The following is a 12,429-nucleotide window of genomic DNA, read 5'->3' on the forward strand; positions in this document are numbered from 1 at the left end:
TTTCGGGGGTATTTGTACTGTCCTGGCTTGTTAGTGTTTCAAGAAATGAGCCATCAGTACATCAGGTTTCATCAGGTGTGATCAATTTTCAATGATTGGTACCATAGCTTGTAGACTCTATAACTTGCACACAGACCAAATAATACACACCCCATTGAGATTATTTTTACCAAAGCAATATAGCAGTGTACATTGTGGCCCACATTTATGAAGAAAAATTACTTATTTGCAAAATTTTATAACAGAAACGAACAAAAATGCGTTGGGGGTTTTTTTTTCCAAACTTTTTGGTCTTTTTTAATTTATAGCGCAAATAATAAAACACCCAGGGCTAATTAAATGCCACCAAAAGAAATATATTTGTGTGAAAAAAGGATAAAAATTTAATTTGGGTACAGTGTTGCATGACTGAATAATTATCATTCAAAGTGTGAGAGCTCTGAGAGCTGGAAATTGGTCTGGGCAGGGAGGGGTTAAAAGTGGTAAAAGGTAGATTTTAGAGGTTCCAAAATAAGTTACTGTATCACCCAATATATGGCTTCCATCCAGTAGCCAAAAAACATGCAGACAAAAAGAGGGTTTGTGAAAAGAAACTCACAGAAAAGCGGCTACATCATGAACAGAATGCGATACTCAGAAAAATTTCCAAAAAATTATGCTTTATTTCACATTAATGATTGACATATGGGCAATCGCCCTGGTTTACCATCACCTCAGTATGAGACAATACACACAGACCTAAAACCATTAAAAATCACACCAAGACTGGTCTAGGTATGTGTGCTACAAAGGCTATGACCACAATAGTCTAAAGCACTTGCAGCACTGGCACATAGGTAACACTTCCTATAGGAGGTATATACAGAAAATATTATACCATAGGTATGCAATATCACATGCTATATAAATATAAGCATATATCATTACCATATAGGTTACACCCCATAAAGGGGATTTTCCAAAAATTATACCAAGGGTATATCATATCACATGCATGCAAAACGATGGACACAGTAATCGTCAAAAGAGAGGCATGACCCTGAGCCTATAGAAGGCAATATATGGGTAAAACATAATATATGCAGTACAACCCTATACCGGCACACGTGGTTGGGGCCCATTAATCTGTAATAAACGTGAATTGTTGTAAGGATTCTTATAATTGAAAGAGTCCCTGTTGTTGCCTTGATGGAAAGATAGATGCAAATAGCAGAAGTCTGCTTTAAATGGTTTCTTCACCACAGCATGTGGACTGCAAACCACTTTAGTGTTGGAAACAAGATAAGGCCCAGTAGATCTTCCGCCTGTTGCAATATATATAGTATGCCTTGTTTCTATGAAAAGCACCATAATGTCCCCATCCTGTAATAAGACAAACGATATAAAGATAGTCACTGTAAGAGCTTTCACTCTATAGTAGATGTATATTATCATATAGATCGCAAGGAACCTTTTTCAAATGTCCTGTAACAGTCCACTCACCACCTGTGCAATGGGTAGTAGAAAAAAGAAGAGAAATCCTTCATAGGTACTGCCGTGTTGATCCAGGGAACCACCGCTTACATCAGCCGACATTTCGCGGGTTCCGACCTCTCCATGGCGCCTGTACAGCCTTTGCATGACTCATGACATGTGAAAATGGCTACCTCCTTGTAGGTCGGCGTGCGTATCACCAGTGCGCATGACCGCAAGTGACGTATCTGACATATGACGTCAACGCGTTTCGCCGATGGGCGTATCTCACTCAGCTTCGTCAGGACCAAAAAGTGCCCTGTATTGAGGTGGTTAAACAGTGCAGAAGATTAACCTCTTAGGTTCCACAGTAAGTATAACAAGCATGTAGGTAGTGGGGTTGGTTTTCTCCTGCCACAAGTGAGCACCGTCCAAGTCCTCCCTAACCCTCCCTCTCTATCCTTCTCCTCCTTCGAGACCCACTGCATCCGGCTATTCTCTTCAACCTCTCTGAGGATTGCAGTGATCTACCGGCCTCCTGGACCCGTGTCCCGCTTTCTTGACGACTTTGCCGCCTAGCTACCCTTCTTTCTCTCCTCTGAGCTACCCACTATCATTTTTGGCGACTTTAACATCCCGATCATCATCAATAACCCGGCTACATCCCAGCTCTTCCACATAACTTCTTCTTTTGCACTATCTCGGTGCATACAGTCCTTCACTCACTCTGACGGGAACACTCTTGACCTTGTCTTCTCTCACCTTTGCACTCCCTGCAACCTCACAAACACCCCCTTTCCTCTCTCCGATCACAACCTTTATCACCTTCTCCTCGTCCTCAAACAGCTATCCCTCCAAACTCCAAACAATTACAGCAGAAACCTCCGGAACTGGAACCCTGCTCCCTTCCACTCTGCAACTGACCAACTGTACAACACCATCCATCCCCTGTCCTGCCCTGACCTAGCCACTACTGCCTACAACACCTCGCTTACAGCCGCTCTAGAGTTGCTCTCACCCCCAACAACACGAAGCATTAGACCCCGACCGCTACAACCCTGGCAGACTGACCACACCAGAATCCTCAAACGACATAGTCGTGCGCTGGAGCGAATATGGCGTAAAACCAAATCCCAACAAGCGTTCACCCGCTACAAATCTGCCTTCTTAACGTACACTTCCTCCCTTCACGCTGCCAAACAGGCCTACTTTATTACCCTCATCAATACCTTCTCCTCCAATCCTCGCTGGCTCTTCTCCACTTTTAACTCCCTACTTTCTCCGCCTCCACCTCCGCCCAGTACCTCACTTACCGCCCACAAGATTGCCAACCACTTCAAAAACAAGATTGACGCAATTCGTAGGGACTTCGCCACTGCTCAGACACCCATCCCACTTAGCACTCCCCCTCAACACTTTGCTCCCTTGACCTCACTACCACCAAAGAGGTCACTAAGATTTTCTCCGAAGCCCGCCTCACCACCTGCCCCCTGGACCCTGTCCCCTCACAACTCCTGCGGTCCCCCTCCTCTTCCATCCTATGCTCCCTCACTCACATCTTCAATCTTTCCTTCTCCACCCGTACCTTCCCCTCCCCTCTAAAGTATGCGCATATCACCCCCATACTTAAGAAATCCTCCCTGGACCCCTCTGACCTGAACAACCGAAGACCCATCTCCCTACTGCCATTTACCTCTAAACTCCTAGAATGCTTAGTCTACAATCGCCTAAGCTCCCATCTCACCAACAACAACCTTCTCGATCCTGTACAGTCCGGCTTCCGCCCCCTACACTCCACCAAAACTGCCCTACTCAAACTTACCAATGACCTACTAACCACCAAAACCAATGGCCACTATACTATACTCCTACTACTTGACCTCTCTGCGGCTTTTGACACGGTTTGCCACCCCCTCCTCCTCAAAAAATTGCACTCTCTTGGCCTCCACTCTCTCCTGGTACTCCTATCTATCGCAGTGCTCCTTCAGTGTTACCTATAACACTGCCACCTCCCCTTCCCTCTCTCTGTCAGGGTCCCTCAAGGCTCTGTCCTCGGACCCCTCCTCTTCTCCATCTACACCTCCTCCCTTGGCCAATTGATAAACTCACACGGCTTCAACTACCATCTCTATGCCGAGGACACTCTATGCTTGACTCCCTCTTTGTGAGTGTTGTCTCCCCCCCCCCCCCCTTTTGCTTTTGCTGTGTCTTATCTCTAGCCTCTTTTTTTTTTTTTCATCTCTTCTAACATTCTGCTAAAACTTTGTGATTTGTATAGTATTGCTTGGGCCTTGAAGAAGGGGACACTCCCCTAAAGCTTGTCCTCAAAATTGTATGTTAGTGCAAATAAAAAAGGTATCACGGACAGTACTCAATTGTTTACTCCACTTCCTCAAACTCAACCTTTCCAAAACTGAGCTTCTAGTATTGCCCCCCCCCCGACTTCTCCATCAAGATCAACAACACTACCATCAGTCCCACCCCTCAGGACAGGGTACTAGGTGTAATTCTAGACTCCAATCTGTCCTTTCAGCCCCAGGTCCAATCACTGAAAAACTCATGTAGACTTCACCTCCGCAACATCTCCAAGATACGACCGTTCCTAACCTTGGAAACCACTAAGCAACTCATCCACTCCCTTATTATATCACGCCTTGACTACTGTAACTCCCTCCTCACTGGCCTACCTCATCGCAGGCTATCCCCACTCCAGTCCATCATGAATGCAGCTGCCAGACTCATTCACCTTACTAATCACTCTGTATCTGCCACCCCTCTCTGGCAATCCCTCCACTGGCTTCCAATTGCCCAGCAGATAAAATTCAAAACACTAACACTGACGTACAAAGCCGTTCATAACACTGTCCCTAAGTACATCACCGACCTTGTCTCTAAATACCACCCAAACCGTACTCTCTGCTCCTCGCAAGACCTCCTACTCTCTAGCTCCCTTGTCTCCTCCTCCCATGCTCGTCTCCAGGATTTCTCACTGGCTTCACCCATCCTCTGGAACTCCCTAACTCCAAGCTATCGCCTACCCTGCTCACTTTTAGGCATACTCTGAAAACTCATCTCTTCAGGGAAGCCTACTCTGACCCCGGCTGACTACTAGAATCCCCTACTCCCCCACAGCTAATTACCTCTTGTACCACTATCCCCTCCCTCCTAGATTGTAAGCTCCAAGGAGCAGGGCCCTCTAATCCCTCTTGTATTGAACTGTATTGTTACTGTACTGTCTCCCTCCATAATGTAAAGTGCTGAGCAAGCTGTCGGCTCTGTATAAGTCCTGTATAATAATAATAATGCTTTACTGCATATACAGACTGATGTTACTGTTGTAGGTTTAGTAACACTGGATAGAAAGGAGGTGTAACATTCTGGAACCGCAGTAGTTAAAGGTGTGTCATGTCCCCTGTCCTTGAGTCTTTACATTTTATTTTCCCCCTACCTAATATTATATAATTTATTTTTCAGTGGCTGACACAATGTTTTAACCTGCAAACTTATCATTTTCATGTTGTTTTTTTCAGATGGGGACATAGTGGGTATAAGGAACTGTACCCTGAAGAATTTGACACAGAAAGGTATATATATATAAAATGTATGACTGGCATAAATACTGTGTGTGTGTTTTTCCTTTGATGTGTGTGTGTTTACACAGATATACATACACATATACAGCAGGTAAAATGAGTATTCAACACGTCACCATTTTTCTCGGTATATAGTTCTAAAGATGCTATTGACATGAAATTTTCACCACACGACGGTAATAACCCATGCAATCCATACATACAAAGAAACCCAAACAAATAAGTTCAGAAATTAAGTTACGTGTAATAAAATGGAATGACACAGGCAAAGAGTATTAAAAACGGTAGCTGAAATGTATTTAATACTTGGTACAAAGTACTTTGTTGGTAATCAGAGCTTCAAGATGCCTCCTGTATGGAAAAACTAGTCGCATGCATTGCTCAGGTGTGATTTTTGGCCCATTCTTCCACACAGTCTTCAAATCGTGAAGGTTCCGTGGGCCTCTTCTATAAACGCTGATCTTTAGTTCTTTACATAGATTATCTGTTGGATTCAAGTCAGGTGGTTGGCTAAGCCATTCTTGCAGCTTTGTTTTCTTTCTTTGAAACCAATTGAGAGTTTCCTTGGCTTTGTGATTGGGATCATTGTCTTGCTGAAATGTCCACCCTCGTTTCATCTTCATCATCTGGGTATATGGCAGCAGAATTTTATCAAGAATGTCTTGGTGCATTTTTCCATTCATCCATCCTTCAAGGACCTGAAGTGTGCCAGTACTGTATGCTGAAAAACAGGCCCACACCATGAAGTTCTCACCTCCAGTGATGTCAGTGGCATTTGACCTCCAAACATGGTGTGTACTATGGCATTCAAAGAATTAAATTTTGGTCTCATCTGAACAGACTATATTCTCCCAGTATTTCACAGGATTGTGTAAATGTTGTGCAGCAAACCTTAAACGAGCTTCTACATGCTTTTTCTTCAGCAGTGGAGTCTTGCATGGTGAGCATGCATGCAGGCCATGGCAGTTGAGTGCATTACTTATTGTTTTCTTTGAAACAGTTGCACCTGCTAATTCCAGGTCTTTCTGAAGCTCTCCACAAGTGGTCATAGGCTCTTGGACAACTTTTATGAAAATTCTTTTCACTCAAATCTTGTGAGGAGCACCTAGTCGTGGCTGGTTTATGGTGAAATGCTGTTCTTTCCACTACCGGATTATGGCCTCAACAGTGCTCACTGGACCATTCAGAAATTTAGAAATCCTTCTGTAACTAATGCCATCAGTATGTTTTGCAACAATAAGGTTGCGAATATCTTGAGAGAGCTTTTCCCTTGTGTGAGAGTTTTCTTGTGTAACACCTTGTGTCACGGATCCCACCCACACGCCCACAGCGACTAGCTAACCGAGGCGTGCACGTGTGGCCGTGACTTGGGGTAAGAGGGAATGAAGGGGACTTAATCTGAATATATATATATAAGACCAGCCGTGATATACTTTCACAGCACGCACTACCTCTGGCCACCACTAGAGGGAGACTCCAATCCAGCTGGCTGACCACACACACAGGCAGGTAATTGCATACAGATAGGCAATGAACTTGACCGAGCATATAAAGACACTGCAATACAATACAATACAATCTCTCCGGAGATATGAGCCCGAGCTTAAGTACCCAGAAGTCACTTATTAATTTTATGATTTAATATCCCACATGTGGACAGTGCATAAAATATGTACAAAGTATAAAGCGTTACAAAAAATACAGAAAATACAAAAAGACACACAATTGGCTCTTGATTATAAAATAAAAGGGAATAAAAACAGAAATAAAACCTTTACCAAGAGTTATCCTGCGACTGGAGCAAGTCAGAGAAAGTCCGCGATCTGCCAGTCAATAGAACCGGCTCCGTACGAATCACACCGTCCATATCTCAGGGTCCTCAATTTATTGAAATATGGACGTAGGCTGAACATTAGCCCTTGGCCAATCAACTCTGAGCGGTGTTCCTGTACCAGCCCCCAGGACGTTCTGGGTACTGAAATGCCCAAAGTCGATTGGACCAGGAACAGTTTGAATCACCAAGTCAGGGATTGAATTTCCGACAACAGCGCATCAGTCCGATTGCGACAGTACCAATTACTGTTCAGCTGTCGCAGTCAGGCGCCATATAACCGGTTTTTGCGTTTCTCTGGGATTCTACATAGGCTACAAATACAGTTTTACATGCAGATGTAGCCTACAGTGTGTCCAATCAGAAGGAAGTATTTTCCTCTCTCTGCAACTAATATTTTGGCTTTTATGAGATGAAATATATTTCTTTGATCTACTGATATACGTCAGAGCTTCTAGACAGATCGGACCCCTCTCTTGGTCTCCAGCTGCCTCTGAAGCCGAAATGTCTAGAGATCCTCTTTTAAACTTCAAGAAGGTGACAAAGTCTGACTATGTAGGTGATAAGTCTTATTGGCATCTAGGTGTCACCTCCAGCCTAGAGGATGCTCTGTCCTTTCAGATGATAATTGGTGACCATATGTCTCTGACTGAATCCTGAACCCATCTTATTATTAACATGGAATGAAGCTAAATCTACAATGTCATATTTCTACAGATCACATTTCAGCTACTCAAATCTTACATTTATGTCACACCTTGGTAATGAGACATCTTTTTAAAGGCCATCAGTTGCGACTGAAACAGCTGATAATAATATGCACCGACAAGAGTCAGGATTGCTTTCTAATTACTGATAGATATCACCTGGTGTCTTAGCTTTCCATGCCTTTTTGCACCTCCCTTTCTTCGTGTGTTCAATTTTACAAAAAAAAATGGTGAAGTGTTCAATACTTATTTTACCCGCTGTATAATATTATCTTTATTTTTTTTTTACACTGATCGTCCAAAAAATTATGATCAAACACCTAATATTGAGTAGGTCCCTAATTTTGCCGCCAGAACAGCACTTACCCATCAAGGCATGAACACCAGAGGAACTTCCACATAAATGTCAGGATCAATGGTTTCCCAGCAGAACATTGCCCAAAACATCCCACTGCCTCCACCAGCTTGCCTTCTTCCCTTACTGCATCCTGGTGCCATCTCTTCCTCAGGTGAGTGTTGCACACACTCTCCAGGCCATCCACATGATGTAAAAGAAAATGTGACTCCTCAGATCAGGCAACCTTCTTTCATTGCTCCATGGTCCAGTTCTGAGGCTTACATGCCTCAGATTTTGGCTGAGGACACAGGTCAGTATGGGCACCCTGATCGGTCTGCAGCTACTCCGGCCCCATGTGCAAAAAACTGTGACGCATTGTGTGTTCTGACACCTATCTTTGGGAACCAGCATTAACGTTTTCAGCAGCAAGCAAGCTACGTTTCCAGTAGCTCTTCTATTATTATTATACAGGATTTATATAGTGCCAACAGTTTGCTCAGCGCTTTACAATATAACAGGAGACAATACAGCAACAATACAGTTCAATACAAAAGAATTAGGAGGGCCCTGCTCTTTGGAGTTTACAATCTAAGAGGGAGGGGCTAGTGATACAAAACGTAGTAACTGTGGGGGACGGACTGGTAGGAGGAGTAAAAGATTCCATTATTAGCTGAGGGCAGGATAGGCTTCCTTGAAGAGAGAGGTTTTCAGAGATTGCCTAAAAGTGAGCAGAGTAGGCGATAGTCTGATAAATTGGGGTAGAGAGTTCCAGAGGATGGGGGAAGCTCTGGAGAAGTCCTGGATATGAGCATGGGAGGAGGAGACAAAGGAGCTAGAGAGCAGGAGGTCGTGCAAGGAGCGGAGAGTACGGTTTGGGTGATATTTGGAGACAAGATTGGTGATGTAATTTGGGGCAGAGTTATAAATGGCTTTATATGTTATTGTTAATGTTTTGAATTTTATCTGTTGGGCAATGGGAAGCCAGTGAAGGGATTGGCAGAGAGGGGTGGCAGATACAGAACGGTTCGTAAGGTGGATGAGTCTGGTAGCAGCATTCATGATAGACTGAAGAGGGGATAGCCTGCGATGAGGTAGGCCAATGAGGAGGGAGTTGCAATAGTCAAGGCGAGCGATAACAAGGGAGTGAATAAGTTGCTTAGTAGTTTCCGAGGTTTAGAACGGGCGTATCTTGGAGATGTTGTGGAGGTAAAGTCTACAAGATTTGGACAGCAATTGGATTTGGGACTGAAAGGACAGATGGGAGTCTAGGATTACACCTAGCACCCTGGCATGAGGGGAGGGACTGATGATTGTGTTATTGATCTTGATGGAGAAGTGGGGGGAGGGGGTACAGGCTGGAGGGAATACTAAGAGCTCCGTTTTGGAAGGATTAAGTTTGAGGAAGTGGAGTGACATCCATGCTGATATGTCACTTTGTAGGTTCGTAATGCGAGAGGAGACTGAAGGGGTGAGGTGAGGAGTAGATTTGTGTGTCATCAGCATAGAGATGGTACTTAAAAGCCATGGGAGTTTATCAAGTGACCAAGGGAGGAGGTGTAGATGGAGAAGAGTAGGGGTCCAAGGACAGAACCTTGAGGGACCCCTACAGAAAGAGGGAGTGGAGAGGAGGAGCCAGAGTTATAGGTAACGCTGAAGGAGTGCAGCGATAGGTAGGAGGAAAACCAGGAGAGAGCAGAGTCTCGCAGGCCAAGAGAGTGGAGTTTTTTGAGGTGGAGGGATGGTCAACTGTATCAAAAGCCGCAGAGAGGTCAAGTAGTAAGAGTACAGAGTAGTGGCCAATGGTTTTAGCAGTTAATAGATCATTAGTGAGTTTTAGTAGGACGGATTCAGTGGAGTATAGTGAGCGAAAGCCAGATTGTAAAGGGTCAAGAAGGTTGTTGTCAGTGAGGTAGGAGCTCAGGCGATTGTAGACTAAGCGTTCTAAGAGTTTAGAGGTAAACAGGAGCAGGGAGATGGGTCTTAGGTTGTTCAGGTTGGTGGATCAGACTACACAGGCCTGCCTTCATGTTCATTGTGCATAATTAAGCCTTGGCCGCCCATGAACCTGTCGCTGTTTTTTCTTCCTTGGACCACTTTTGGTAGGCTCTGACCACTGCAGACCAGGAACATCCCACGGGAGCTGCAGTTTTCGAGATGCTCTGACCCAGTCGTCAAGCCATTACAATATGGCTCATGTCAAAGTCACACAAATTCTTACACTTGACCCTTTTTCTGCTTTTAACACATCAACTTTAGGGACAATCTGTTCATTTGCTGCCTGATATATCCCACCCACGTTCAGATGCCTTTGTAAAGAGATAATCCACGTTATTCACTTTACCTGTCATTGGTCATAATGATATGGTAAAACGGTGTTCTGTATATTTTATTACCCAATAACTAGCCAGCAGGTGGAGCTCTAGGCACATTTTCACATTTACTTACCGTATTTTTCGCTCCATAAGATGCACCTGACCATAAGACACACCTAGGTTTTAGAGGAGGTAAACAAGAAAAAAAATATTCTGAACCAATAGACTGCAGACATAGTGCAGGAAATGACCAGAGACTGCAGATGTACTACAGGAGATGACCAGAGACTGCGGGCATACTACAGGAGATGACCAGAGACTGCAGACATAGTACCGGAGATGACCAGAGACTGCGGACATAGTACTGGAGATGACCAGAGACTGCAGATGTAGTACAGGAGATGACCAGAGACTGCAGACATAGTACAGGAGATGACCAGAGACTGCGGATGTACTACAGGAGATGACCAGAGACTGCGGATGTACTACAGGAGATGACCAGAGACTGCGGATGTACTACAGGAGATGACCAGAGACTGCGGATGTACTACAGGAGATGACCAGAGACTGCGGACTTGGTACAGGAGATGACCAGAGACTGCGGACTTGGTACAGGAGATGACCAGAGACTGCGGACTTGGTACAGGAGATGACCAGAGACTGCGGACTTGGTACAGGAGATGACCAGAGACTGCGGACTTGGTACAGGAGATGACCAGAGACTGCGGACTTGGTACAGGAGATGACCAGAGAAGAGCCGAGCGGCCAGCCCAGTATTCTAACACGGCGGTGGTGACGGGGGGAATACCGGGCCGGCCGCTCCCATATTCACTCCATAAGACGCACAGACATTTACCCCCATTTTTTGGGGGAAAAAACTGCGTCTTATGGAGCGAAAAATACGGTATGTATTATTTTCTGTCTGTAAAATACATTTATGAAGCTTAACCACTTGCTCTCCTGAGGATTTACCCCCCTTCCTGACCAGGTCATTTTTTGTGTTGCGGCACAACTGACAATTGTGTGACGCAGCGCTGCACCCAAATAAAATTTACTTCCTTTTTTTTTTCCCACGAATTGAGCTTTTTTTTGGTGGTATTTGATCGCCTGTGCTGTTTTTATTTTTTGCGCAATAAACAATAAAAAGACTGACAATTTTGAAAAAAAAACCCCAATATTTTTGACTTTTTGCTATTAAACATGTCCAGTAAAAAAATTTAAAAAATCAAATTTCGTCATAAATTTAGGCCAAAATTTATTCTGCTACATAACTTTGCTAAAATAACAAATCCCAATACGTGTAAGTTATAGCATTTACAAATGGCGGTATATATACTGGGATTTTTAAAAAAAAACAAAAACATTTTTTACTAGTTATGGTGGCAATCAGTGACTTATAGCGGGACTGCGGCGGGCGTTCTGACACTGGGGGGAACTGACTTTGTGTCACTGACATCCCCAGTGACACCAATACAGTGATCAATGCTAAAAAAAAAAACACTGTCACTATACAAATGGCACTGGGGAGGAAGGGGTTAACATGAGGGGCGAGCAAAGGATTAACTGTGCTGAGTGTGTTTTGCTAATCCAAAGCAGTGTTCCCGAGCTGACAAGGAGGAGAACTGTTAGCAAACAAAACCGTTTCCCTCCCTGTCGGAGATCCTCGGTAATCACTGGCCGGGACCCATTGATTGACACCCGCAAATGGTGGTGTGCAAGCCCCTACCCGGAAATGCAAAATTGTGTGTGTGTGTGTGTGTGTGTGTGTGTGTGATTTTGCACACACGTGCCGGCCTGTAGCAGTATTTCTGCTATATGGCGGTCGGGAAGTGTTTAAAGTAACATTAAACCATATCCTTATTTAAAAACAAGAATCCATACACATCCACTACTTAGTGGCCACGTAATCTATTTCTCATTAAATTGCTTCTTACTGTGTTTGTTTTTATGCGTCCTCACAACATCCTCTGTGAGCTCCCAAACCCCTCCTTGTTGCTTGAAAGGGGCAGTGCAAGTTAGCTGTGGTCATGTGCAGTGCTCTAAACACACTACAAATCCCATCTTCCTTAGTCCCTAGTCCGATTTGGCAGTAAGAAAGAGAGGGTGGCTACACTTGCAGTGGGACCATGGAGAACAAACGTAGCCACCTTCTAAGAGGATGTTGGATCACATTTTTAAACCAGAGTATTGTGTCACT

General features: G+C 44.3%; 1 protein-coding gene across 4 annotated transcripts in view; it reads left to right on the forward strand.

Annotated features, from left to right (window-relative positions):
* NKAPD1 (NKAP domain containing 1) overlaps nt 1–12,429 on the forward strand; it is a 61,396-nt gene that overhangs the window by 38,891 nt on the left and 10,076 nt on the right. For all 4 annotated transcript variants that reach the window (XM_089670203.1, XM_089670204.1, XM_089670202.1 and 1 more), the window contains exon 6: nt 4,983–5,036. In XM_089670203.1, the coding sequence (XP_089526329.1) occupies nt 4,983–5,036 (54 nt within the window). The remainder of the gene's footprint in view (nt 1–4,982; nt 5,037–12,429) is intronic.

This window comes from Staurois parvus, unplaced genomic scaffold (genome assembly GCF_062004578.1).
Source record: "Staurois parvus isolate SC_StPar_1 unplaced genomic scaffold, SC_StPar_1.0 ptg000087l, whole genome shotgun sequence".
Taxonomy (NCBI): domain Eukaryota; kingdom Metazoa; phylum Chordata; class Amphibia; order Anura; family Ranidae; genus Staurois; species Staurois parvus.